The sequence below is a fragment of the Acipenser ruthenus genome, chromosome 23 (genome assembly GCF_902713425.1).
Source record: "Acipenser ruthenus chromosome 23, fAciRut3.2 maternal haplotype, whole genome shotgun sequence".
NCBI lineage: Eukaryota > Metazoa > Chordata > Actinopteri > Acipenseriformes > Acipenseridae > Acipenser > Acipenser ruthenus.
This window is the reverse complement of record NC_081211.1, coordinates 2,330,276-2,356,443: the sequence shown is the minus strand read 5'-3', so window position 1 is coordinate 2,356,443 and position 26,168 is coordinate 2,330,276. Positions and strand designations below refer to the sequence as shown.

Below are 26,168 nucleotides of genomic sequence, written 5' to 3'. Positions count from 1 at the left end.
ACAGACACACTAGATCACATGGTCTGTGAACAGAAAGGACAGCTGGACTCAAACCCAGGTCTTCAGTGCTGTAGCTGAGCATCAGCCTGGTTTACTAAATATTAGGGGCTACAAGCTTTTTTTGTTTGTTTGTTTCTCCAAGCTTGCACTTTTAAAATTGGGATACCATTCTGCACTTAGATCAAATGAAATCAGACTTGTGCAACAGTATACGGGTAATCAACAAACGGTACATAGATTGTTGTCTCTAGGAAACCTTGTGTTTAAGTCCATATTGTTTTTTAGGCCAGTCACCTTCAAGCTGTTGCACTAATTTAAACCTTCACCATTGTAGGAGGCAACTTTCGCATATAACCCAAGATAATCTTATTTCAGTGTGGCAGACATTAGCCATACCAATAAATGGATGTGCTGCCACAATAAAGCATTATAAATAAGCCCAGAGCTGATAGGAATGTGTGAGCGACTGTAGTAATTAAATATTACCACTTGTGGGCAGCACACCTATGTATCATTTTGCATCTTGATAAACTGGTTGAGCTGAGTGCAGAAACATCACTCACAGAAATATGTAATTTCACAACATTTGACTAATGCTTTAGGGTGGCGGTGATAAGCTTGTGTCGTGGGCTTTTGGGGGAATGTAAACAAACAAGACTGTAAACCATTACGTTCCTGATAAAGCAGGGTGCACAAAGCCTGAAGAATGTATTGAACACACACATCGAGAATTCGCGTAACAAGAAATGAGATCACTGCAGCTTTAAGAACAGCCTCTTAGGGTAAATGTTTCGAATACCATTCAGCTGGGACAAAAAGCCACCACATAGATTGCTAGTGAGTCCTTCAACATAGTACAAAGTGAAAGCACGCCTTCTCTAAAAATAATTTTCCGTTGCACCGCAGTCATTTTCACATTAATAATTTACAGGAATACAAGCTTGTTATGCTGCAAGCACAAAGAGGAAACACATGAGGAGAAACCCAGTGGGAATTGGCTATACCAGCTACCGGTGGGTCGTCTCCCACCCTGCAGAATGTCGGTACAGCTTTAAAAGGTTTCACGTCATGCACATTATCCGGTTGATTTACATACATTACGCCTCCCATTATGGGCGAGACGTGATAATCCATCGACTCTGAGCTCACCAAAAAAAAAAAAAAAAAAAAAAAAAAAAAAAGTTTGGGTGAGTGAGTTTTAAAGTGAGACGGGTGCCCCGAACTGCACTGGATTAATAATACCGGGGTTTTTTTTCGGCTCTTTTCTCTGGTTGTGGATTTAAAAGCATGGACGCTTTGAAGTCCGCGGGCAGGGCTATCATACGGAGTCCGAGCCTCGCGAAACAGTCATGGGGCGGGGGAAAACACAAAAGTAAGTTTTAAGAACCTTGCATTTTTGCTAACAGAGGTAACGTGGTGTGTAAAGTCAGGGCAGTACTGTGAACTAGATACAAAAAGAGGCATTGCTACGTTGTTGCAATTTAAAATGGTATACTGTATATATTTAACGAATCTTATGTTGCAACAACAACAGCCACGTTACATTGTGTCCGTTTTAAACGCAACTTTAAAAAGTTAAACCTCTAATTAACTACGCAAATTGAAATGGTTTATACAAATACTGCAATTACGATTGCATCATTATATATATATATATATATATATATATATATATATATATATATATATATATATATATAGCTTTGTTCTGTTTATATTTGCACGGTAAGTTATTAGGTTGTTTTTATATAGTAGCAGGTCTAAACTCAATGTGCTTGGAAGCAGACTTTTAAAAGACGGACATAGTTTCATTGTTCATTGTATTTATCTACTACGAATTTCATGCTGTATGTGGAAACTTTGATTTAAATATTTTTTTCTTAATATATATTAAATACTTAATATATATATATTTATTTCATAATTTGACGAGGCGTCTCCCCTGAGCAGTGGTGGGGATACTCTCACCTGTCCCGCTGTCCCTCAATTAATGATGGACAGGTTTCTGACCCAGTCCATGTGGTTTGAGAAATATGCGATTTCGTGCCAGCATGTTGGTTTCCAGAACACTTCTATAAATGGGACAAATGAACCCTTCAAAAGGGCGAGTGGACGGACTGAGAATATGTTGGCTACAATAAAGCTTTTAAAATGTATGTAGTAGAATTATCGAGTAAGACTGCTAGTTAAACTGTTTTGTATGCAAAAAAGTCATCTATCTATCTATCTATCTATCTATCGTATTTATAGCGTTTTAGACTATTGCAGATTTTTAGTTTTGTAAGGCAGTAATTAAAGGAACCTGAAATAATGCAGTGCAAGGGGAACAAAGCTGCAGCATGATGTGGATTAAAGTGAAGCACTGGAGCGTGCACACATTGTAAGCCATTTGTGGCACTTAAAGTGCCATTTATTTGCACTGGGAACGGTGGGTGGATGGGGGCTGGTGATAGTATTTACTAGCAAATGGTTACATTTCGAATTTCTTTTAGCTGTTGTGAAATAAACACACGCTGACCACATGCAGCACTGAAAATACCTGTCTAAACGCACTGCACTCCATTCTGATGACGCTGAACCTTCCCATCAAGCGAGATTACTCCCCAGGTAATGCCTCAGTCTGACCAGGCTAGATTGAGGTGGGCTTCACTTTGACAGTAGCTGCTAGACTTGGTTTCCTGTATGCTGTGCTGTCCTGTCTAATTAAGACAGGATGTCTCTCTGAACAAGGTTTTTTTTTGGCTGGTTATTTTAATTCTTGATTGATTGTATGGGTGCCCAGTCCAAGTTTTAATCTCCCTGGCACGAGCCGCCCCACAGCGCTGGCACACAATACAGAAGCCTCGACTGTATTAACTGAGAGGGTGATGCCTACTTTGTTGTCTTTTCCGAGTGAAACAATGGGTATAGTCACTCATCTAGATCCTGAATGTTCATGGGATCAGTAATTCCTTTAACCATGGTTACCAGAACCTTTCTAACAAGTGTTACCAGTAGTGCTAAAAATAATTGTGGAAATGAAGAAAAAAAAAACACAATTCTGATTCATTAACACTTTGGGGTTGAACAAATTGAACTCTAAACTGTTAGCATCCCAAATAGAAAAAAAAAACAACACCACAATGTTGGCCAGTTCATTTTTGGCATCTGTCTACAGTCTGTGTAAAGTAAACTCTTAGGACTACCATGATGAATTAAGAGTAAATAATTCCTGGAATAATATATACCCGTGTGTGTGTGCACAACATTTTGGTTTGTTTTCTTTATAAAGTACAGCAGTCCTGTATTGATTATCCCCTCTGCATGTTTCAGCAAAGTGAGTGTTGCATAATATTTATCTGCTTAGCGGTCAGTGGCTTCACTCGGTAAGCAGCACAGACCCATCCTGAGGCTGTTTACTCATCAAAATTGGCTTGAGGTTTCAGACAGATTTTGACATCTGAGACTTGTGAGGAATCAGTGGATTAATCCTGTTGAGGCAGTGAATTTCTGTACTGAGCAGGGTCCGTGTGTAATACATGAAATTTTAAGCTATAGGAAGCCTACTGATTTAAAAGCCAATGAATCATTCGTTAAATTTGCCTCCCGCTTTATTCATGTTTGAGCTGTCTGCTAGGACGTTGCCCGCACTCTATTAAAAGTGTTGCTTTATTCATGTATGTGTTTCCATTTACTTTAGTATTTAATTAGCTGTTCCCTTAACATTTAAACAGAACTTCAACATTAGTCATTGGGTTTGTTTTTAGAACATTCTGTAAATGTGGAGCACTGTTCAAGCAACATAGATTGAAATTGCAACACTATTAAATGTTCCATGGTAATGTTTATTTGGGTCATTCTAACACAGGGGTGTCCAAAGTGGTCCTTTTCACTCCTGGCCTTTGTTCCAACCCTGTTCTAAATTTAATTGAGCAGATTTTAAACCTTCATCCAGATCCTGATGAATAATTAAACTACAATTTTGCCAATTAGACCTGGAGTGGAATGACCCTCCCAGGACTGATTGGACACCCCCTTTTTTAACACACAGATCTGTGTGCTTTCTGTCTCTACCCCTAGTATATAGAGCAATGTGATAAAGATGGAAAGTTTATTTTCCAGTAGCTACAGTATACTCAGTCCTGCTTGCTATCTAGTTTTTTTTGTTGACCATAATCTGAAACACAATATAACTAATGTAATGACTTTTCTGCATCAAGGAAGGACTCCCGTTCACTTTTACGCTTGAGGTGATTTTGTGAACTACAAGGTCTACAAGATACCTGTGCATTCGACACCCACAGACACACACAGGGAGGGTCATTTAAGGGCAGGGCAATGATGAGAGATGTCATTAAATTTCATAATGTCTAGAATGGAACAAGGCCACATAGTTCAAAAGATTGATCAGGTAAGACTCTTCTCTACAGCAAGTCAGTTTCTTCACCCAGCTCTGATTAGTTTTGCTGCAGTGGATTGTGTGACCAGTGCTGCTCAGCTCTGATCCTGAAATGGAACAGTACAGTAACTAATCCCCTTCGCTTCTCTGTTGTGAGAGTAGAGGATCCCTCTGGATCTTGCACCTTTCACACTTCTTTGAGGACACCTAAAGACTGTTGTTCCAGATATTCTGTGAAAATGAATGTTTGGAAAAGGTCTACGTGGGCGACTGAACAGTGCTCAGTTCTGCTGTCAAATTGTCACAATCCTTAACGTTGATTGTTTGGAATCTGATGCATGATTTATAATGTACTATCCAGCCACAGACTGCATGTGTCCGTGGGAGTCTGAAGGCTAGAAGACTGACAGATTAGCCAGTGACTTATTGTATCGCCTCTTAACATCACTTAACCTTGCTGTTCCTCTGTGTTGTCCCAGCTGTATTAGTTGATTGTGGCAGGCAAGCTTCAAGGGTGAGGGTGCAGCAGACACTGGTAGGCTTCGGGAAATCAGTGTATATTTGACACGCATGCTATGACACTTCCTCCTCCAGAGGAGCTAAAGAAGCACATTTTTTTTAGTACTTTTTTTTTTCTTTCTAAGGAGAATGTATTGTCTTCAGAATAGGACTTTTCTCTTCAGAGAAAAACTATTTAGATTGGGCTTTGAAAAGTAAAATCATTAGTGCAATTAACAGCTTTAATTCATTATTGGTAAGAATCCCAGACAAGTCAAAAGAAAGTGTAGCAATTACACTGATTTGCCATCCTCCAATGGTTTTTGTGCACCAACGGTGCCAGCTGTGAGTAAAGCCATTCAGAAGTAACTTCTTTTAAGAGGTTTAATATTTATTTCCCTTAAGATTGTTTACCGATATTGATCTTATAATTGCATCGCTTTCTGTCCTTGGAGTAAATTTCATTAAACGCTCCTTGATAGCTTGATTCTGTGAGCTCTCCAAAGGGACTCTTCATATTTACACCACAGCACTCGACTGTATGGCGTTCAGAATTCAAATAGAAAATTGCTTCGTGAAAAGTGATGGGCAGCGACATGTCTTGGTGCCACTGTGAAGACACACTTGTACTAAATGTCACATTTGTTTCAGATGTTTCGCTGCTACATTCAGGCACTGTATGCTTTCTGTAGCAGTATACCCCAACTTCTTCAATGCTCATCGCTCATGCTACTCCACTATAATTGAAGTAAGGCAGAAAAAAAACTTGCTTACTTGAAAATGGATTTTATTAACCTGAAATTTGTTTTAGAAATATTGAATTGCAGAATGATTTATGGCTCCAGAATGCCTAGATTTCTCCCTGAGGGTGTGAAAAATGTGAATTTCTATACAGTACTCGGGTAACAAAATTACAGAAAAGTTGCCTTGGTGATGAGGGACTAAGTTGTGTAATGGAGTCCAGAAACTAGAGTACAATTTGGCTTCGTACCTTTCACCGAGGTGAACAATGCATGCCTGTGTGTTTGTGAGACATCCTGCTAATCCTGCTAAGCTGTAGAGTAGCGAGTGGTTGTTTGTGTGGAGGTTATGTTATTGGGACAGTGGACTGCTAGCTGTACGAGATGTGTTCATATAAACTGGTTTAGATCAATCAAAATGTGGCCCGAGCTTGGATTAACTGGGTATGCAGCAGATTTCCGGTCTTTCAAACCATCCCACAAAGAGAACAGTGTTGCATTAATGCCAGTTCTGTGATCAATGCTGTCAGTCTAAAATGTAGTACCCTGGGTGGCAATACAGCCTGTTCATTGCATTAGGAGACCTCCAGTACTTCATACTGTACATTAAGCCTGTGTCTGCATTATGTACAGTTGCATTAAGCTTGACATTTGTTAATTTTGGGCAGTTTTCCTGCACACTTTAAACGTATCATGTGTGTAATTAACTGAAGTAACAAACATTAAGGCTACATTTAACTTGTGGTTGTAAAATGATTTTAACAAACCATCCGAGATGTTCTTGAGAGGAGGGTTGCTGTGCACAGGGTTACTGTGTCTCAGCATGCACCCCCCCTCCCCCCTCCCCCCTCCCCCCCCCACACCCTGTTGCTTGCACAGGTTGCTACTGTTCAGATCTGGCCTGTGGCAGTTTGCTGCATGTATCAAGGAGCTGCTAGTGACTGGAACACAGTTTTGGAGTTCATTTTCTGAGTATGCCTTGCCAAGCTCCAAGGTTAGAAATGGCTGTCTGAAATTCACGTTTAACTTGGTGTGTACTGTCCTTAATTTGATCAACAATATAAACAGCTGTTAAGATTACTGTAGCCTGTCATTATATCTTCAGTCTTTAGTGGGGCGCCTGCTAAACGTGGAATTTCTCATCACTTTTTCACACTTTAAAATGTCTTTAGCAATGCTACCCAAAGGTGTAGCTAGCTAAAGTAATATTCTCATTTGCTTGGGATGTGCAACAACAGTATAAATGTGTCGGCACTGTATTTCTGCTTCAGAATGAGGTGTGAACCCCACCCAGTTTCTGGTAATCTCTGTAAGTTGTTTTTTCCTTTAGACAAGCTTGTACAGGTTGCTTTTTTTCCACCTTCCTCCATACTGTGTGTGTAGAATAGCAATTTAAGTGCTCGACAATTCAGTGGTATGCTTAGCGTATTGGTAGAGAAGTGATTTGATATAAAATGCATTGTGATTTTTGCACTGAAGGGTTGGTTTTCAGCAGATTGTTTAAATCACATTTCTAATCTAGATCAAAGCCCGGATATCGTGTACACAGGAAATCTGATTCGTATAATAGGATATTCTGTGACAGTCAGGGGTGGATGATATTTGAAACCTAATAGCAATTGTACAGCCATCTATCTATACAACGCCAAAGTATACCACCATCTGTTACTGTTGCATTGTGTTTGGATGTTAAGTCCTGTGAAAAGTTTTCTTACTGCCTTTTGATTTTATAGAGAAAGATAAAAGGGAGGAGGGGGCAGTCCCACTCTGCTTTCAGATCACGAATACTCAAAGATTGATCGCTCTTTATCCTATTTTTGCCATCTTCAGCAGTTTTTGTCTAGTGTGTAATGCTTGCAGTGCTTTCAGACTTGCTTAAACTCTGGCACTGCAAGTTTTGCAATGATATAAAGGATGCAGGAGTTTATTTCAAATGTGATGCACAGAAGGACAACACATTTAACAATTATATAGTTTGCTTTAAATGTTCTGCAGTGATACGTACTGTAAAGATAGCTGTACCCTGTCAGTTATAACTGCATTATGAAAGACAGGCACTCGTCAATCCCAAAGTGAAAGAATAAAACCAGTCAATCTCAATGTAATCTGTAGCAGTGTGGAGTAGTGGTTAGGGCTCCAGACTCTGGACCGGAGGGTTGTGGGTTCATTCCCCAGTGGGGGACACTGCTGTTTTACCCTTGAGCAAGGTACTTTACCTAGATTGCTCCAGTAAAAACCCAACTGTATAAATGGGTAATTGTATGTAAAATAATGTGATATCTGTATAATGTGAAATAATGTATAATGTGATATCTTGTAACAATTGTAAGTCGCCCTGGATAAGGGCGTCTGCTAAGAAATAAATAATAATAATAATAATAATAATCTCTTACCACAGCCGGTGTGACTGTTTCTCAGTAGCATTCTTTACTCGAATATGTTTAAAAACAATCCGTTCAGGTTTGTAAATGCACATTTCTGGAACCAGTAACACACCCTCTTCATATTTCAGCAGCTGCTTTCCGTAAATCAGGTGTGCTCTACCGCATAGTCGTCCTGTATCTTTAAGAGACTTCAAGCCGCTCTGCAGACAATGAGCACTTCATACACATGATGTAGTACTGCTTCAGAAAAGAATATTGATTAACTTCTGCTGATTCGCGTTCAAGATGTTCCTTTAACATGACGGGATCAATTTTATTTACCAGAAGTTTAATTGGCAGTTTTGAAAATGAAATGTCTTCTGAAATGTCAGGTGATGTTTCGTAGGAAACGACTTTCTGCTCCATCAGTACAGCAGGATAACAGAACCAGACAATTAATAGTATTGGATTAAAAATAGGATTGGGAATGCAATTAATACAGAAAATCGCAAAAAATAAAATACACCTCAGTCCTCCACCCCGAATCCTATTCATGATCATCGATCCGGGCTGGGTGAAGCGTTGAAGAGTAATGGGGCTTTAATAAGAGGGGCTGCTCAGCTATGCGATCGCTGCAGCCGTGTCTTCCTCTGAGAAACAGACACAGCCACCCTGTGTTCCAGCTCTGCAGCCGGAGAGACGACATGTGCTAACTCGCTGAGATTTTGTTAGTTGGGTTTTTAAACCTGTGGTATGCGAGGATTTTGTTTTGTGCTTGATTTTAAAGGGCCCATGTGTCTGGAACAAGGCCACAGCGGGAGGCAGGTGTTCAGCTGGGTTAAAGAAGTACCGGTGCTGTGCTCGGTGCTAGAGCACACGCTGGCTACCTGCCAGACCAAAGAATTCTTGTTCCTCTTTGATGGTCTTTGAATAATGAACACAGCAGCATTCCTAGTCGGGCAGCGAGAGAGTGTAATTTGAACTCTTTCGTCCTTGTCGCCACCTAGAAAGCTGGGTGAAGCGGCACAAGGCATCAGTAATGCGGGATGTTGATGTTACTGCACAGCAGAGGAATTTAATTAAAGCATCTGATAACTGACAATAGCCCCCCCCCCCCCCCCCATTCCAAGCTTGGCCGCACCCATGCATATCATAAACGTACATGTGTTCCAACTTAACCAAGTTCCCATTGGCTAAGCTGTGAACTCTTGTGCCTTCGGGGTGTAATTTAGGATTGTCGCGCTGCAACATGCCGTTTTGAATCTCCTTACATTTTGTTACAATGTCTTGTGTTTGAAACCACCATGATGCTGGTGGAACAGTTGAGGATGGGGATGAAAAGCTCCAGTTCCTCTATCTTGATCATTCAGGTGATGTCTGCAAAGGCCTGTACATCTTCATGCAGAAAGAATTCTATTTAAAATTTTCTGGTACGAGATAGGGCAAGACTTCTCTCCACGCTTTCAAATGACATGCATTGACAACATGATTGTTTGCTTTTCATGATGTTAAAGTCCCGACATACTAATGTAACTTAGATGTACTGTACAGCACACCTTCGGGACTGAGATAGGAGAACGCTTCAGGATTCTACTTGTGAGATGTCTTGCTCATTAAAACATATTTAGCATATTTTTAAAGAGGAGACTATTATCTATTCAGAGATACCAGGGTCCTACGTCCTTGTGATTTATACACGTGTATGCAGTGAATGTGTCGGTAACTGAGCTTGGATTTATAAACACTGTCTCGTGAGAGACTCTTAACCACAAGCCCGCTGCCTACACATCGTCAGTTCCTGGATGCTCAGTATAATAAAATCTGCCCAGTGCATGGCCTTGTGATGCAAAGAAGGAGGATATGAATACTTCGAATGCATACATCCTTCCTGCTGCTTCTTTTTATATACATGCTTTTGTAATTACTTGTTCCATTCTGTTTTACTATGCAGAGGTTTTTTTAAATTCATAGTAGTTGATTTTAAGATCAGGAATTTCATGTTTTTGTAAGGACGTCTTTGTGTATTGGTTTGAATAGTGATGCTTCCTTTGCATTGTATTGTAATAGGCATGTGATGCATTTATCAAAAGCCCTGCTTGCTGTCCATCAAATGGTTCTTTTAATGATAAATGTACCCCTATCTATTTGAACTTTTGGGTGATTCCAGCTCGTGGACCAAAGTGGTGGAGGGATACTTGATTCCTCAAGTCAAATTATTATTTTGTCAGGAACCCTTTTGAAACTAGCTTTAAAATTATTTGAAAGTTATTCATCTAGGTCAATCCTCACATATTGTGTAAAAGGTCACCACTTTGAGAGACTTCCAGTCCTTTTGCCAGCACACATAACCTTCTCCGATACACTCCTCTCAATCACATGTGGTTTACAGCATCATTTATCAACTACAAAGTAAAGAAACTCCTTCTCAGTCCTTGTCAGCTGGAATGACCCCTTGTTTAAGTAAGTATCCTGAATTAACCTCTGTTCTAACTTGTACTGTACCACATGTTCCTGATAGAAGTACAGAGGTGTGTTCTTACTCATCACACTGTTCAGTACAGTAAATGCTTGATCAGCTGTAATAAAACGGGAAGCTGACTTGTGCACACTTTGGAGAAGCCTGCAGTAACATCACAATATTTAATTCATGTGCTCATTCATTGGCAGTACTTGGGCTAATGCTGCTAAAATGAATAATTAATGGAATTATATATATATATATATATATATATATATATATATATATATATATATATATATATATATATATATATTGGTGTGTGTGAAGATGGAGGCAATGCAAGCATATGTATTTTAAAGATTTATATAAATTCTGATTCACCAGTATACTGGACACAAGTTACAGAAAGTAGGTTTGACAGGTTTATAAAGGCAGCAGTATTATCCAATGCATTACAGTATATTAGGTTACAGTGGTGGTCACGAATCTGTTAAACCATTGCATTTACAGTTTTTTCCAAGGGCCTAGGTCTCCCTTGCACACTATCAGCAAAGTGATTTGGGGATGTGTAGTTTTTACAAGGATCGCCACACTTGAGCTTAACGTTTCACATCCTGGTCACAATTTTAAAGTGGTTTGTGTGACCTCTCTGTGGGAGTGAGAAGTTGCACACAGTGACCGAAGGGGTACTTCCTCTGCTGAAGGTCAATGTTGACTCTCTGGCTGAAGGGCTTCAATCGGGTCGGGTCAGCGTGAGAGCAGGTTAAGATCCTCTTATAACTTTGAGTTTAATTAACGCAAAGATACGGCAGGCAGCCAGTGGTGTTTTTCATAAGTTTAAAACTCCTTTCTAGTAGCACGTGATCAATAAAAACGCATGATGTAGCATGAAAGTCATAGGCTAGCCAGCTCCTGTTGAACTGGCTTTACTTTCTGTGGACTGTCATTAGATTCTGTGATCAGCTATCCCCTCTCCCCTTGATAATGTCCCGTTGGTGGACTCTCCCTTCTACTGCTAGAAAATGAACAGGGGGCCTCCTCAAATGTTCACGTTGTTTGGAAAACTGAAGGTTTATTTTGTCTGCCATTAATCTTTATTGTTTTTTTCTCCACAAAGGAAGTTTAATGTATTAGTAAATGTAACAGGAAGACCTTAATGAGACCTTAATGAGCTTTGTGCATGCAATTCACCAGACGAGCCAAAGTGACGTCACTGACTGCTGGCATGCTTGTTTATGGATTTGTTTTAATTTTGCGTTCAGCAACAACTGCCTGGTATAAAACTTTAGATTCATCTGTGCCAAAGTTTGGCTTTGCTGTGTTACTATACTAAGACAACAGAGGCTGTATGTGTGTCTTTTAATGTAACAAACTGTTCTGGGGGTTGAGGTGAATGTAAGGCCTGCTTCCTACAGGACAGTGAAGCTCTTTTCTTAATAAAGCAGCAGCTCGGTTGCTTTTGGTCTTTGGTTCCTGTGGGAGTCCCCATGGCAAGGTTAGAACAGTTTATCTGCACAAGAGGAATGTTTCCATAAGCACAGTTAATGCAGCAGTCGCTCAATCACTGATTAGTTAATGCTTCATGATGTTAAACCACTTGTTTACAGTCAGAGGGGCTTGGAATAGGATAGTGCAGGCCTTAACTTTATCAGAAGGATTGTGCCACCAAAACATACAGTTTGTGCCTTTTTATAATTGTTTCTGTAAGCCTGACAGAATTCGAAAAAAGGTGACCCGATAAAGAACATTACTGCTGAGAACCTGTTAAGAAGAGTGCTCAACTGCTAAGCAGGGACCCTTTTGAGCTGGTCTGTCAAGATCCCACCAATAGGGGAGCGGGGAGTGGGAATGCTTTTTAGGATTATTCAAATTATTGACGGAGGCTGATGTAACAATCTGCAGCTTCCTTATTCCTCATTCTTGGAAGGTAGACAAAACAGGTGGGTTTCTTTTTTGAGGTTGCTAAAAGATTCCTGGACTAGTTGAGTCTGTGTCTTAAAGTTGATGCAATGTACATTTCCAGTGTACAGTATATCAGCCTTTTTAAATTAAACATGATTGACTGAGTGCTGAAAACAAGACTCCATTCTGGAAGGAAAGGGTTTCAAAGTGCTCTTAGAATGGGAGGGCTCCATTCTGTTAGAGAAGGGTTTCAAAGTGCTCTTAGAATGGGAGGAATCCATTCTGGAAGGAAAGGGTTTCAAAGTGCTCTTAGAATGGGAGTCTGGCTACTTTCCCAGGTATGTTCTTGGCTCTGCACTCCTTTCCACATGTTGCTCTGTACTTTGTGTCTGAGATTGAAATGCATGGTCTACTGTCAGACACAGCCTATTAATATGTGATGCCTGTCTTTTGTTTGCTTTTTTAAGATCTGTTATTTACAGTGGTTGCTTTGTAGACACATGATCCATAAGGGGAAGCTTTGAAATGTCTCTCCATTTGCCTGGCAGGTAAGCTTCAGATACAGTTCACTGTTCTACTCTGTTAATTGTTTTTACTTAATAAAGCTGAATTAAGAACGTAACGGCAAGATTTTAGAATGTTGTTTTAGAAGTAAAAAAAGAAAGAAATCCAAGGCGTAGTCTTGGGGGTCATAGTAATTTGTTTAATTGTGCTCAGTGGTTTAACAATTCTTGTATTACAACTATTAATAACTTTTTGCGCAAGCCGTTTAAATCAAGCATTCATCTGGAAACAAAGCAACTTTCACCCAGTACGCAAACTGTTCAGTGACTGCCTCTCAAAAGTCAGCTTATGCCCCAGAGCAAGTGGGACTTTGCAATGCTGTCGGCCCAAACTCCTCACTACTGTTGAAGCATTGTTTCTGAAGCCTGACACAGCTGGGGATGTTTCAGCCATGTGGGCTGCTAGAGTGGTATGTAACAATAAAGGGCTATTGTTTACAGCAAGGAGAGCAGCCAATTAAAAATACAATAACAACAGTGCAGACAGTAGCCCCAACCCTAATCTGATTTTATGCGCAGATTGACTTCAGGAAAAAAGAAACATTCCTCTTTTGTCATTTCTCATGTTACATCATATCTGACCTGGATCTCCAAAAGTAGCTTAACAAAATGCTGGTAGAGGTATAACACCAGACTTCAATCTTTTTAATGCAGCGGCCTGCCCAGTACCAAGCAGTGCCGGATACAGATCTGTGTGTTTTGAGTTTGAAAGGAATCTTTTGACTCCATTTCAGCTGGTGCACTACTTGTCGTATTGCCTCATAGCTGGAGTTGCGTGAGGTCGTGCTGCTGTCTGGCTGGGACTGGCAGCTGTGCAGTACCTGGCTTTGTTCCCAGCCTGGACCTCCCTTTCTCCTGCTGCTGTGCCTCCTGAGGTAGTTGGAGGAGTGCTTCGGCTCAGATCCACTGCTTTTTCCCTTAATTAACACTGCAAATCGGAGCTCAGCTTGACTTGGTTACGCAACAGGATGAGGGTTATTTGCTGCCTTTCTCTCTCTTGGTTTTTATTTAGCATTGGGGTTGTTTTTATAAATCCCAATCCAGGTAAATAAACCATATCCTGACCCTAATTCTTAAGCCATTTAACCTTCCTACAGTCGGTGCTGTAAGTGAGTGCAAATAAATGTTAATTGAACCATATATATTAGTCCTTATTTTAACAATAATCTACCTAATATCCTAGAAACAGCCTCTTAGTGGTTACTGTAAAATTCTTACAGAAAGACAAAATGCACACACTTTCCAACAGGGATGGAAGTGATCCTTCTATTGTATAGAAACTCATATCCTTGGTCTTATGAGACATCCAACAAACAGTAAGCTGGAATGGTCAGTATACAGTAATCTGCACAATAGAAGTTTTGTCTGTTTTATTTTAATAAAAAACTTGTGTAGGATGTTTATTGATTCCTGAGCTAGTCACCAGACATGGAAATAGTGGAAATAAGAGAACCCAGACTGCCTCAAATTGCTGTACAACAGGGGCACAGTTTGAGTGCGAGAGCTATACTGTTGGCGCAGTCCAGTGTGGTTGATACTAATACATTGGGGTCATGACTTACAGGTCCGCTTAAGGTATGCATTATTTAAATAAAAAAAATAAACCCAACCGCTTTTATATATAAAAATATCTTTAATTAAAAGTCTTTCTCTTCCTGCAGAGCTGCCAGAGAACTGGTCGGACACCCGCGAGACCCTGCTGGAGGGCATGGTGTTCAATCTCAAGTACCTGGGCATGACGCTGGTGGAGCAGCCCAAAGGAGAGGAGCTGTCTGCTGCTGCCGTCAAGAGGATTGTAGCCACTGTGAGTCAGCTGCTTTGCCAAGGGCAACGGTGCCAGTTGCACAGTACTAGGAAACAAACAGCAGTGTGCATGTGATCTGATTAGGGTTTCGCATCAGCTTGTATGGCTGCACTCCTACAGTGCGTCACTAGCCTAGGTAGATGATTTGACAATGCTGGGAACTGCATGCTTGCTCCAGCATGCATCCAAGCACAAATGTGAACTCCTACAAGTGTGTGTCAGGCTGCTGAAGCCCTTCACTTGGGAGAGTATGGTTAGGTGTCTGAGACGTGTAAGCCAGACAAGTTTCAATATGCGTAATAATGTCCTTGGAATTGCTGTTGCATGAGCTGTTTAAAACCAAGCACGTGGTGCAGCTGCCAAGTTGTATTAAAAGGCAACATATACACTATGTACATGCTTCCATGAGGCAGGTCTGCACTTGCAGAGGCTGGGTGGTTGGTGGACTTGGTTTATTCCAAGGTTGGAAACCTGACTTGTTGCATAGCAGTTTGGGAGAAATGGCTCAAAATCATGTTGTTTTGCTTCATTGCCTCTCTCTCTTCTTGCAGGCAAAAGCTAGTGGAAAGAAACTCCAGAAGGTCACGTTAAAAGTATCTCCGAGAGGAATTATTCTATATGACAGTGCCTCCAATCAGCTAATGGAAAACATATCGATATACAGGTGTGTGTGTGTCTAGGTGTAATAATGAACTGCTGTCTAGGACAGGGATGGGTTGGCATTATTCATAAAGCAAGTCTTGCCAAAATCCTGTGTGGTTTTTTTCACACACTGTGAATGCAGTGCATGGAGGCTCTCCCCCTCTTTTTTCCCCCAAAGGCCACTGCAGGGTAATAATTAAGAGTTCTTCTAAACCCCCTTTCCCATCCCCAACAGACATCTAATTTCTGTGTTTTTACCCTGGCCAGGATATCCTACTGTACGGCTGACAAGATGCATGATAAAGTGTTTGCGTACATTGCACAGAGCCAGCAGAATGAAACCCTCGAGTGTCATGCCTTCCTCTGTACAAAAAGGAAAGTGGTGAGTACCTGCCTACCTGCGAGACCCCAGCCTGGACTTCCACTACAAAACTACAAAGTGCATAACGATGTGCTGTGATTGAAACCAGGTTTGAATGAAGCATACTACACTGCCCAACCAATTCAGATGTGTATATTAAACTGTGTATATATAGTCCTGTATTTAAAGAATTCCTATAAATATCCAATGTTGTGGTCCATTACAATACACCCTCCATACCTGCCTTGCTGTCAAGCCTTTGTCTGTGATCATCACCGACAGTAATGCAGTCCTAGCACCAGTTATGTCGAGGATTGCCAGTGTCCTTTTGTAATGGGAGCAGTGCTGGGGTGACTAATTCACACCACAGAGACGGTTAGACATTCAAAACCCAACATCAAGCTGATGTAAAAACCGTGAAGGGAAGACTGTGATTGTTCATTGGGGAATTGGCACTGGCTCCCAGTCGTTTCAGTAGTGTATGGGTTTCTACATGTCTGTGCCTGGTTGACCAAGACACCAGGAAAACAATGAAACTGCCTGCATCTCAAAAGATTAATGAACTAGTGCTACTACAGTTCAAAGACAATTCTGTATTGACCGAAGGTAATTGTTGTAAATGTGTTTTTTCTACCCGAATGGTACAGTGTGTTTTCCATCAGAAGTATAACCACCATCTGATCCCTGACTGGAACAGATTTCTACTGTGTGTATCCTTTTATAGATAATGTTTTTATACTCAATACATTTTTACAGTTAAGGTGAAACCTAGGAGAAACTAAGTCAAACATATCTCCACTAGTGGCTTACTAGGTTTCATTAATTTTTTTTTGAGTGCTTTTCAAGTTAAGAATTAATTGCTGTGGTTTTCGGTATGAGATGTGTTTTCTACTACAAGGAACATTAGATTTAAATGAATTCCACAGCATGACGCTGAACAATGGAACCACAGATACATCCACGTTGCATATGGATAATGCATCGTTTGTGTTCTACCAGGAGCGAGAGAGTGGGACTGGAGGTCATGTTTGGTTGCACCAGTGATCCCAAATGATTGCATAGTTAGTTCACAGCTGAACAAAAGCATCCCTGTTGTGTAATACCTCCGCTCTGTTGCTTGCTATCTGGCTTTGTGAAAGATGGTCAGAGCAGAAGCACGTGTGGGTTTACAAGAAGCAAGTATTTGGCTGAAACGTTTGTATGCTTGACTCGATTTTGAAGTTTCCCTCTGGTGTTTTTGGGGTTGCAGAAAGACTGCTATTGGAGCTCCTAGACACAGACATTTAATAACCTATCGGCACAGCCTGCTTGCGATCCAGCAGATAACTGGCACTCTAGGTGGAGCACAGATGTGCTAATTTTATGAAGTCGAAGGTAGTGATGAATTCGAACGGTCTCATATTAGATGAACTCAGTGGGTGTGTCTCCTTGTTAAAATCTCTTGGGACGTGTCCTTCTGTAACCATCATTTTGAAAACCAGAAGTTGCTCGTCACCACTCCCATGCTTTCCTGTTTCTAAGTGTGCTGTACGCAGACCCTAGCACTTACTTTTCTGATGGAATTTGTCCTTATGAATAGGACTGGGAGCAGTCGGTGGGGAGCTATTCAACAAGAACCAGGGTTGAGGTCAATTCCTGGTTTTCAATTCCAATTCCTTTCTTAAAATCAATTGGAATTGATACGAGACGTAATTGTTGTGACTGTTCAACTGCTTTCATCTGAAGCCAGTTTAAGTGACCGACGGTGGCTTCAACTGAAGTAATTTGTTGCCACTGTGTGACGCTCATTTTAACAGAATACTGCTAATTGCAATTTTGTTCAATGATGTGTTGGAATTGATGAAATGGGAATTGGAACTGGGAATTTTATTTTAAACTGGAATTGACCCCAACACTGACTAGAACTGTTGATGCTGTAGTTCAAGCCCTGCATAGGGGCTGTGATCTCTTCTGCTGCACTTTGACCATCAAAACCTTCAATCATATGTGTGATGCCCTCAGATCAGTAGTGAATAGTATTTCACTCCAACAAATCTTCCACAATGACCCATGGAGTCCTCTCTTTGAGTCCACTGCTTATAAAACTTCAGTAGTTTGATGAAGGTTTGAGATGTCCATGAATCTGACTGACTTGGACAGTCTTAGGTTACCTGCTGTGACCTGAGACTGACCTTCCTATGCAGTGTAATGCTGAATACCAAACATGGTGATTTATTTAACCACACTCTGACCATGGCTTTGCTCTCTGTTCCAGGCACAGGCAGTTACATTAACCGTCGCGCAGTCCTTCAGAGTGGCATTTGAGTTCTGGCAAGCTGCTAAAGAAGGTGGGTTCAGTTGCTGATGTTCAGTGAGGCTCTGGGAGATCTTGTAGGATACTGCACATGTATGTGCACTGTCCTGTTTCATCAGGAGGTGGGGAGAACCCCACAGGCTGTACGCTTTTCTGTGTATTGCCTTGTTATAAGCATGCAAGTCCAATTTTGGGGCCACATTAATCTATCTCTCTCAAACAAGAAGTTTAATATATTTGTAGTGTATGTATGTGTATTATATATATATATGTTACTACAGTTTTCCCAAACATCCACAGGGTAAATTGTGATTTTATGTAAAGCATTTAAGTTGATGCCAGTTTCTTTAGTCTATACTAGGGTTTAGTAATGGAGTCAAAACAGCAGTGGTATACATTAGCAAGCAGACTCTCTGCAGCGTGCATATCCAGAATAACTCTTTTAGGGTTGTGTATATTTGAGCTATAACAGTGAGCTCCTCTCTCTCTCTCTCTCTCTCTCTCTCTCTCTCTCTCTCTCTCTCTCTCTCTCTCTCTCTCTCTCTTGGAAATGAATGTGGGGGGGGGGGCTTTTTTGAAGTGAGTGGCTTGTCATCCCCATCGTTCTTCCATTTCATCATCGAGAGCACTGCAGCGGCTTATTGTATGTATGATGTATTTGTGTTTTTATTGGACTTGGCAATTTTATGATTGTCGTCTTTGCAATGCTGCTCCCACGTGAATATTCATACGACGGAAAGGGGCATTAAACCTTTTTTTTATTGCTGATCAAATCCACAATCATATAAAGAGTCGGCAGTGTGTGGAAGGAACAGTAATAACTTTGTGTTACTGCTGCTGCTTCATTAGATTTTTAGATCCTTGTTATGAGACCGCTTGCTACTTAGAAAGAAATCAAAGGCAAACCTGGAGGAGAGTTCATGGGGGGGGGGGGGGGGCTGGATTAGGAACTGTTCAAATCAGAAACACCTTCCAGAATGACTGTCTCCACTACTGTCAAACTTTTTAAACAGTTTGTACACATCTAGGAAACTGCTTGTCCAATTGCATTGAAACTTGCTATGGAAAATGAGTTTCATATACAATGAATGATATACAATTATTTTGGACCACCTCGGTGCAATAATTGTAGATCTCTGCTCTGATCTTTATACAGCACCCGTTTTACAGCCCGGAGTGGTATTGCATGACTCTTGTAGTCACCAGTGCTAGACATGTGCATTCAGACCAGGATGCCTTGGGACACACTGGGTTAGACCCAAGTGGCTGAGTCAGATCTACTTGGGTTTCTTTTGTTTGTGTGTGTGTGTGTGTGTGTGTCTAGGCTGGGTGATGGATATTTGTTTAATAGGCAGCACTTTGAAGTTGTTGTCCTGGAATGCAGTGTGTATAGATAGTTAAGGTTGTAAAGCCAATGGTGAGATTTGTCTTTTACACCATTAGGAATAATAACCATGCAGTTTGTTTTATTATCTCTTTAGAAAAAGAAAAGCGAGTCAAGTCTGGGTCAGACGGTGAAGTCACCAGCAGTTCCCAATCGGAAAGCTCTACTAGTCTTGCAAGTCTCAAAGGAGGAGGTAAACCTGATGCAATGTCTCTCTACTGTGCTACATTGCAGTGTTAATGAGTTATGTCTCTTGCAGGCACAGTGCACTTCCCTAGAGATAATAACCAGCTAGCAACAAACAACCGTGTTTATGTTGGAGAGGCTACTGCGAAGATCGTATGCAGCCAGTACCTTTATAACTCTCCAATCAATTGCAAAGGGATTCTCATCACTACACATACAGAGAAGTGATGTGGAGCAATGAGCTGGAAATAAGCTAAAACAGTAACGAAAGGAAAGGGGTTAAGAAAATGGTACTGGTGAAAAACTGTGACACACATTATACATATATTTTAATAGTTCCCACTTATATTTTTCACTGCTGGATATATTCTTGCAGTGAAATTTTAAAGTAATAAGCAGTATCCTAATAATTACCCTGCTTTGGGAATAAGACTTCTATTGAACAGAAGTTTGAGCCATTCTAGGCTAGGAGTGTAGAGCCTTCTTTTCAGGGTCTGTGGCTATACCCCCACCTCCCGTACCTGGAACCCCACACAGTTTGTCCACTTGGGGTAAAGTGTGATCCATTACAGACATGGCTGAGAGAGTAGGCAGCAGTGTTTTTTTTCACCATTTCTCAAGGCACCCCGCAGCCAAAAAAACATCTAAATTCTTGAACTGCAGCCCAGTAACAAAGGGTATGGTCTTTTCTCCAAGGAGCAAAACACAGTTCGAACCCCCACCCTCCGAGATCGTGACTCAGACACGAGCCAGACAGCAATGCATTTGTATGATTTGAAATGAGGACAGAGGGAGGGGAGTCAAAACCAATAACCCCCCCCATGATTTCCTGTTTATGTATCTAATTTTAGAAAGCAATATTTCCGCTCTAGGTCTGTGTCTCTGTAGACCTTTGAAACGGGGAATCTGTAAATCTGTTTCAGTAGCAGTTATTGTCGAAGCGGACTTGTTTTTATATTCTGACGCCCAAAGCAGTTTACCACTGCTCCTTTGAAACTAACTTAGCCTCTGTTCCAAGTTAAGACTATGTGGTTCACCTTGCTAAACACTGCCTCCTACTGGAGAGTACTAGCATGGCTGGTTCAAGCTTAGCAGCATGGGAGACACAATTGCTACTCCTGTTCTCCTACTTCAGTTTACCTTTAAAGAATTATCACAAATCACCTGCGTATCTTACTGCTGTGTCCATTCTTGGTTGGAGCAAGCTTCAAAATCCAAAGCATCAACTGGTACATTTTTAAAGATGTTAATGTACAGTACTGTATGGATCGAACAGACTTGGAACAGCATCGCTGCTTGTCAGTAGTACCTGCCCTCCCACTAGTTAGACCTATAGTCTCCAGGTGTCAAAAAAACTCTTTAAAGCCCCTGTCTGCTCTACAGAGAACATCAGAACTCTGCTTTTCCACTTGAGTTTATTGCACACTGCTCCCAGAAGCCCCTGCAGTTTTCTTTCTGGCAGTAGCCTGTTAGTAAAACAGCTCCAGGCACATCCACACAGATGGGGATCCTGTTCAGCAGTGACATTCATAAATAGGAGCATGACTTTAAAGTTTCTGTAACTGTAAGGCAGTATTTTGCCTTTGGAGGTCAGCACTACAGCTCCCCGAGACAACTCTACCGTCTCAGTACGTAATGCCACAAGAAAAAGCTAATTAGAGATCTGCTAATGCCGCACTGGAAACTATATTCATACCATAGGAAGCCTTGTTGAAATGAACACTACGTGGGGGGAAAAAACAAATGCAGATGAACAGTAAGACTTGTTCGGGAAGTCTGGTAGTGTCTGGTTCCAGATAATTAACTCCTTCAGCGTATTCTGTGTACGCTGTCAGTATCGGGGTCGCTCCTCTGTGTATCACTAACATGTGATGACTGGCATCCCTGAAATTGGTTGTGCTGCCCTTTAATTGCTCTAGCATGCAAGCTTTTGTTCCAGAGTCTTGCTGACCTGTGCTTTTATTTACCCCCCCTTTGCAGAGGTAGCGACCGGAAACCTGTTGGATTTGGAAGAGGGAGCGATAGCTGCGTTTGCCACAGTAGGTGCCAGCCACATCGACGACCCCTTCATTGTGCACAACAACAGCTCCAGCGTCAATAACAACATTGTGTGGGTGAGTGCCAAGAACTCCACTGCTGAAGAAAAGCCAATACTTCAGATTGAGAACGCAATTAACACAGTCTCAGAGTTTATTCTCTTTTTAAAAAATGATCCTTGAAGATCTTCAGTTGTAAAGAATTAAGTCTAGTAAACGCGTGGGACTGCTTTTTGCAAGTTTTATTTTGATATGTGTCTTGGATGCTTTTGTTGTAGTTCAGCAGGCAATGCAAATGTATATCTTTTAAACACTACATCTCAAAGATACTACTAAAAATGTGGTTTGAAAAAGCATTAATGCACTTCAAAATGATGTTGTGCGATGTCTTTCAGGAAATCGATGATGGTTTGGATGAAGCTTTTTCAAGGTATGTGCCTTTTTTATTTATTTAACGTTGGTAGGCTATAAATCCAGCGGTTTTCAACCCTCCGCGGAAAACCAGAATGCACTGATGCAAGTGAATTTGTAACGGTGGATGTGCAACCTCCTGTTATCACGTGCTGTTCACAGTGAAGTTTACAGAGCTCTAGAGTCACTAAGCTTTTGCTCCAAGTTGACTATTCTCTGCTGCTCCTACTTCGCTGTGCTGCACAGCATAGGGGCATAGGAGTGACTGCTGTGTGCTGATTGGATGTCAGATCTCTGCCTTTCAGGGGATAGGTACAGTACACAGCAAATGACAAACTCACACTTGACTTGTTCGTCCCTGGTGTCCGAAGTGCAGGAGGTAGAAAGTATGCAGTATTGCGTTGATTGTATTCTGCTTATCCTCTTCTACAGTGTTTGTCTTGAGGAATAGGGCTGACCAGTTTTGTTTTAAACAATTCTCTGCTTGTAAGCACACCGGAAAATGAGGTTTAAACATCCAGATAGCGTATGACTGCAGGACGGGTCAGGCTGCACACAGACTGGCGCACTTGAACTTGATGCAACCTGTGTTCAGGTTTGTCACGAGGATTCATGATAGTTTTTAATGGAGATGATTGATTGAGTGATTGATTGAGAAACTGGTGGTTTAATTCTGCACAGAACAGGACCATAGATACTCTTCAAGTTGTTGGCTTTCCTTGAAAAACATTAAGCCGACATGCCATTGTGTTATCAGCTAGTTTTTAATGCTGTTTATTCATAGATCTCCCATACTAATTACACCAATCTATAATTCAAACACACTGTTTCTTCCTGCTAGCTGGTAATCAAAGGATAATAAAGGAGCATCAATAATGTAGTTACAGCCAGCTTGTGGTACTAATTAAATGCTAATCGAGTACTTTTTAATCTTGACGCTGAAATATGCAATGGGAAAAGTTGGTTATGGGGGTTGCTTGGGGCCAATGATGGAACAGTAAGGAATGTCAAGTTGCCTTTAAATGCGAGAAAGAACCATGCATTTTAACCTATTAAATGCCTCATTTGAGGACAGGCTACTTTTTGTTAATTTTTGGAGCATTAACTGGAATCTACCTGCTATTTTTAAATTTCGCAATTACAGCCCTTCAGATGCTTTTATGATGCTTCAATATAAAATAAGAAACTGAAGCCTAACAACAATACATTTTAGTGTTTTTGTCCCCACGGTGATGATTAAAGCTCCATTTTCGATGTGGTTAGCTTCCTAGTCGGTGTGAGATTTCACTGTTCTGATTTACGGTCTAACTTGACTGTCCTCAAAATAAAGCGCTGGGAATACATGTTGTAAATATGCCGGTCATTTTACACTTGGATTGAAAACGTTTAGAATTGTAACATATTTAGAATGTATTGAATTCCATAAATACAGCTTGAGTTCTGCTCTGTTTTAAGAACAGATCTAAAGGTTACTTCTGGTTACTTCTCCTTTTGAAGCTAATGGAAGGTGTTCTGCATGATCATGTTAGAGAAGTACAGAATGGCCGGGGGTTAGAGCCAGTTAATAGTGTGGCTTGTCTTGTGGAAATGAGGTTTCTCTCATTGAGTACCAGCATGCAGTCCTTTGTTCCTTCCCTTGTCTTTTATAGAAGCTCTGTGCATGGGCTTTTTATATTCCAAGATTATTGAAGTGCTTGAGGCACGGACAGACCAAACAAGACCACCGTCTTTATCTGAAAACGGCTTTCAGCACTACATTGTCTGTTTAGGATGTGAATGACTTCAGGGCACAGTTACCTGAAATCCTTTTAACCACAGCAACTAGGAACTCTATGCATTTCCTTTAAAACCCTGCTGGCTCAGAGCCAGGCTGCCTGTATACACATTTCTCAAACTGGTCAGTTAAGAGAGATCGCTGCTAACCAGTGATGCAAAAACAAACAAAAAATGAAAACTATGTCAGTCTGGTATGGAGGCTGTGATAGAATCTGTGTCAAACAATACATTGGTTCATTAACTGCAATTTTAAATACAACTCTGAATATGTATAGACAGCAGGAATGTGTGTGAATTATTCTTGCAGTCTGTGTTCAATAAAAGCTGGATTTTCTTTTTGTCTTGAACTCTCCTTTGCGTTTCTTAGCTGCAGCCTGGATAGCTATGAATCCTCTTCAGGTAATCCTGTGGGAGTGTGTGGAGTGCCGTTCCCCCTTGACATTTCAGTGCTGTGGCCCTCGCTCGCACATCTTCATTGCACTTCTCCCACACCTCCGTGTCTCCATCCACATTTTCAAATCCATCGCCCGCCTTCTCATTGTGAAGCGCACAGACCTACACACAGGACTGAGGCTTGGCATGTATTTAAGGGTCATTTGCAAGGAAAGAATTGGCAAGGAGGTGGTTTGGAGGAAATGCCCATGTGCCGTGGCTGGAGTCACTTGACTCTTGCTTTTACAATTCTGTGTTTTTCAGTGGTTGTAAATTAATATCTGTGCTCTCACATTCACAGCATCTGTGTGACATCCTGATAGGTGCTGTTCTACATCACTTACGAGTAAATGTGTGCTGTGTACAAGTGCATGCTACTGTGCGGTCTTTTAAAATGTACAGCCACAAACTTCACACACGCATATCTTAAGTGTTGTGTGTGTGTGTGTGTGTGTGTGTGTGTGTGTGTGTGGTTTATTTTAATAGCGTTTAACAGGCCCATGCACTTTACTATAGAATTGCACAACCTCCCTTGAGACTGAGGTCAAGATAGTGGCACTTTTTATCTTCAAACCCAGCTGTCGTGGGAACTGAGCTGAAGCAAGCAATAATTCATGTTCTGTTTGGAAGCACAGAGTGCCAGGTGACTGCAGAGATGGTGAAAATCAATGTTTTGAAGAAAAACAGCCTCACTAAGCTTTAATATGCACCAAACCTGCACAAGTTTATTCAGTTCAGGAAGATCTACAGCAGAATCTGTTGTATTTGCATGAGTGGCATTAGCTGTCAAGGGTGTTGCATTGACTTATTGTTGAATTTAAACAGTCTTTAAGGGATGTGCAGCTGTTTGATTTGAACTAAGACTGCATGCTTACATGTATGAAGTGTATCAAACTTTGGTGGTCCATAAAAAAATGCTTTGGAGGACTAGGTGGCGGAGCACGTAATGCACAGACTTACCTGTGGAGCCCTGGGACTTTTTTTTGTGTGGGGTTGGGGGAAGAGACTTGTACATATGTTGTAAAAATAAGTAATTATATCCAAGCTGCACCATTTGTGCTGGGCAGTCTCACTGAAGGACTGGGTGACACTGAGACTGAATGCCATACACTTGTTATCGAGCACGGTTCCTATTTAGACGTTCACAAAAAAGTGCAGTGGGATCTCTTAATGATGACCTCTAGAAGAACAGTAAAATGTTTTTGTAATAGACATTTAACAGAACTGACAGCAGTATTTTAATGGTGAGCTGGTTATAAGGAATGAGTCAACTGGTGTTTCAGTTCCAGTGTTTCCCATCCAAATACCAGTAAATACATACTTTAGAACTGCATTAAGTCTTTCTTTTTCTTTTGCTCTCCAGACTCGCTGAGTCTCGTAATAACCCCCAGGTCCTGGACATTGGGGTGACCACTCAGGACTTTCAGACAGACGAGTGCCTCTCTCCCATGGACTGGGACAAAACTGACGTCAATGCTGCAGACAGAGACGACATCTTCAGCTTTTGAGGACTGTGGAGCCACCCAGTGGACACAACCAGTATTGCAATGGTGGAATATCCCCACACAGCTGTTTTCCTTGGAGACCCCAATGCTGCCACCCTGTGTTTATCTGGGAGAACTAAAACCAAACAAAATAGAACAAAAATAAGTCTATTTTGTAACAAGCTCGTATTGATATAAGGGTGCACACTCGGAGGCTGTCAATCCATTATGTTGTCTGCTTCCAGACTTTGCATACCAAAGCAATAATAAACTAACTACCATTTTTATCGGTTTGGAGGAGTTGTCTTGTATATGCATTTTTGGTTGTCATTAATTTCACGTTTGTAAATGTGTATCTCTACCAAAATCACAGTTTATGTTTGACTATTTTACGTCACCCTTTTTGGTTATTTTATCGATTCAGAAAGTGTCTACGCTTTTTTTTAAATTTTTT

At 41.0% G+C, this 26,168-nt stretch overlaps 1 protein-coding gene across 1 annotated transcript; it reads left to right on the top strand.

The window, feature by feature from the left end:
- Positions 1 to 861: 861 nt before the first annotated feature.
- Positions 862 to 26,168, top strand: LOC117413272 (low density lipoprotein receptor adapter protein 1-B-like). The gene is made up of 9 exons (XM_034022205.3): positions 862 to 1,372; positions 14,567 to 14,709; positions 15,261 to 15,373; positions 15,619 to 15,733; positions 17,967 to 18,039; positions 19,487 to 19,582; positions 21,556 to 21,689; positions 22,007 to 22,041; positions 25,594 to 26,168. The coding sequence occupies exons 1-9, from the start codon at positions 1,288 to 1,290 to the stop codon at positions 25,736 to 25,738; spliced, it is 939 nt and encodes a 312-aa protein (XP_033878096.3). The 5' UTR covers positions 862 to 1,287; the 3' UTR covers positions 25,739 to 26,168.

Excerpts from the sequence above, each read along its gene's own strand:
- LOC117413272 (XM_034022205.3), top strand. The coding sequence starts at position 1,288 with ATGGACGCTTTGAAGTCCGCGGGCAGGGCTATCATACGGAGTCCGAGC. Across the intron at positions 14,710-15,260 it reads TCAAGAGGATTGTAGCCACT|GCAAAAGCTAGTGGAAAGAA; the intron begins GTGAGTCAGCTG and ends CTCTTCTTGCAG. Across the intron at positions 15,374-15,618 it reads GAAAACATATCGATATACAG|GATATCCTACTGTACGGCTG; the intron begins GTGTGTGTGTGT and ends TACCCTGGCCAG.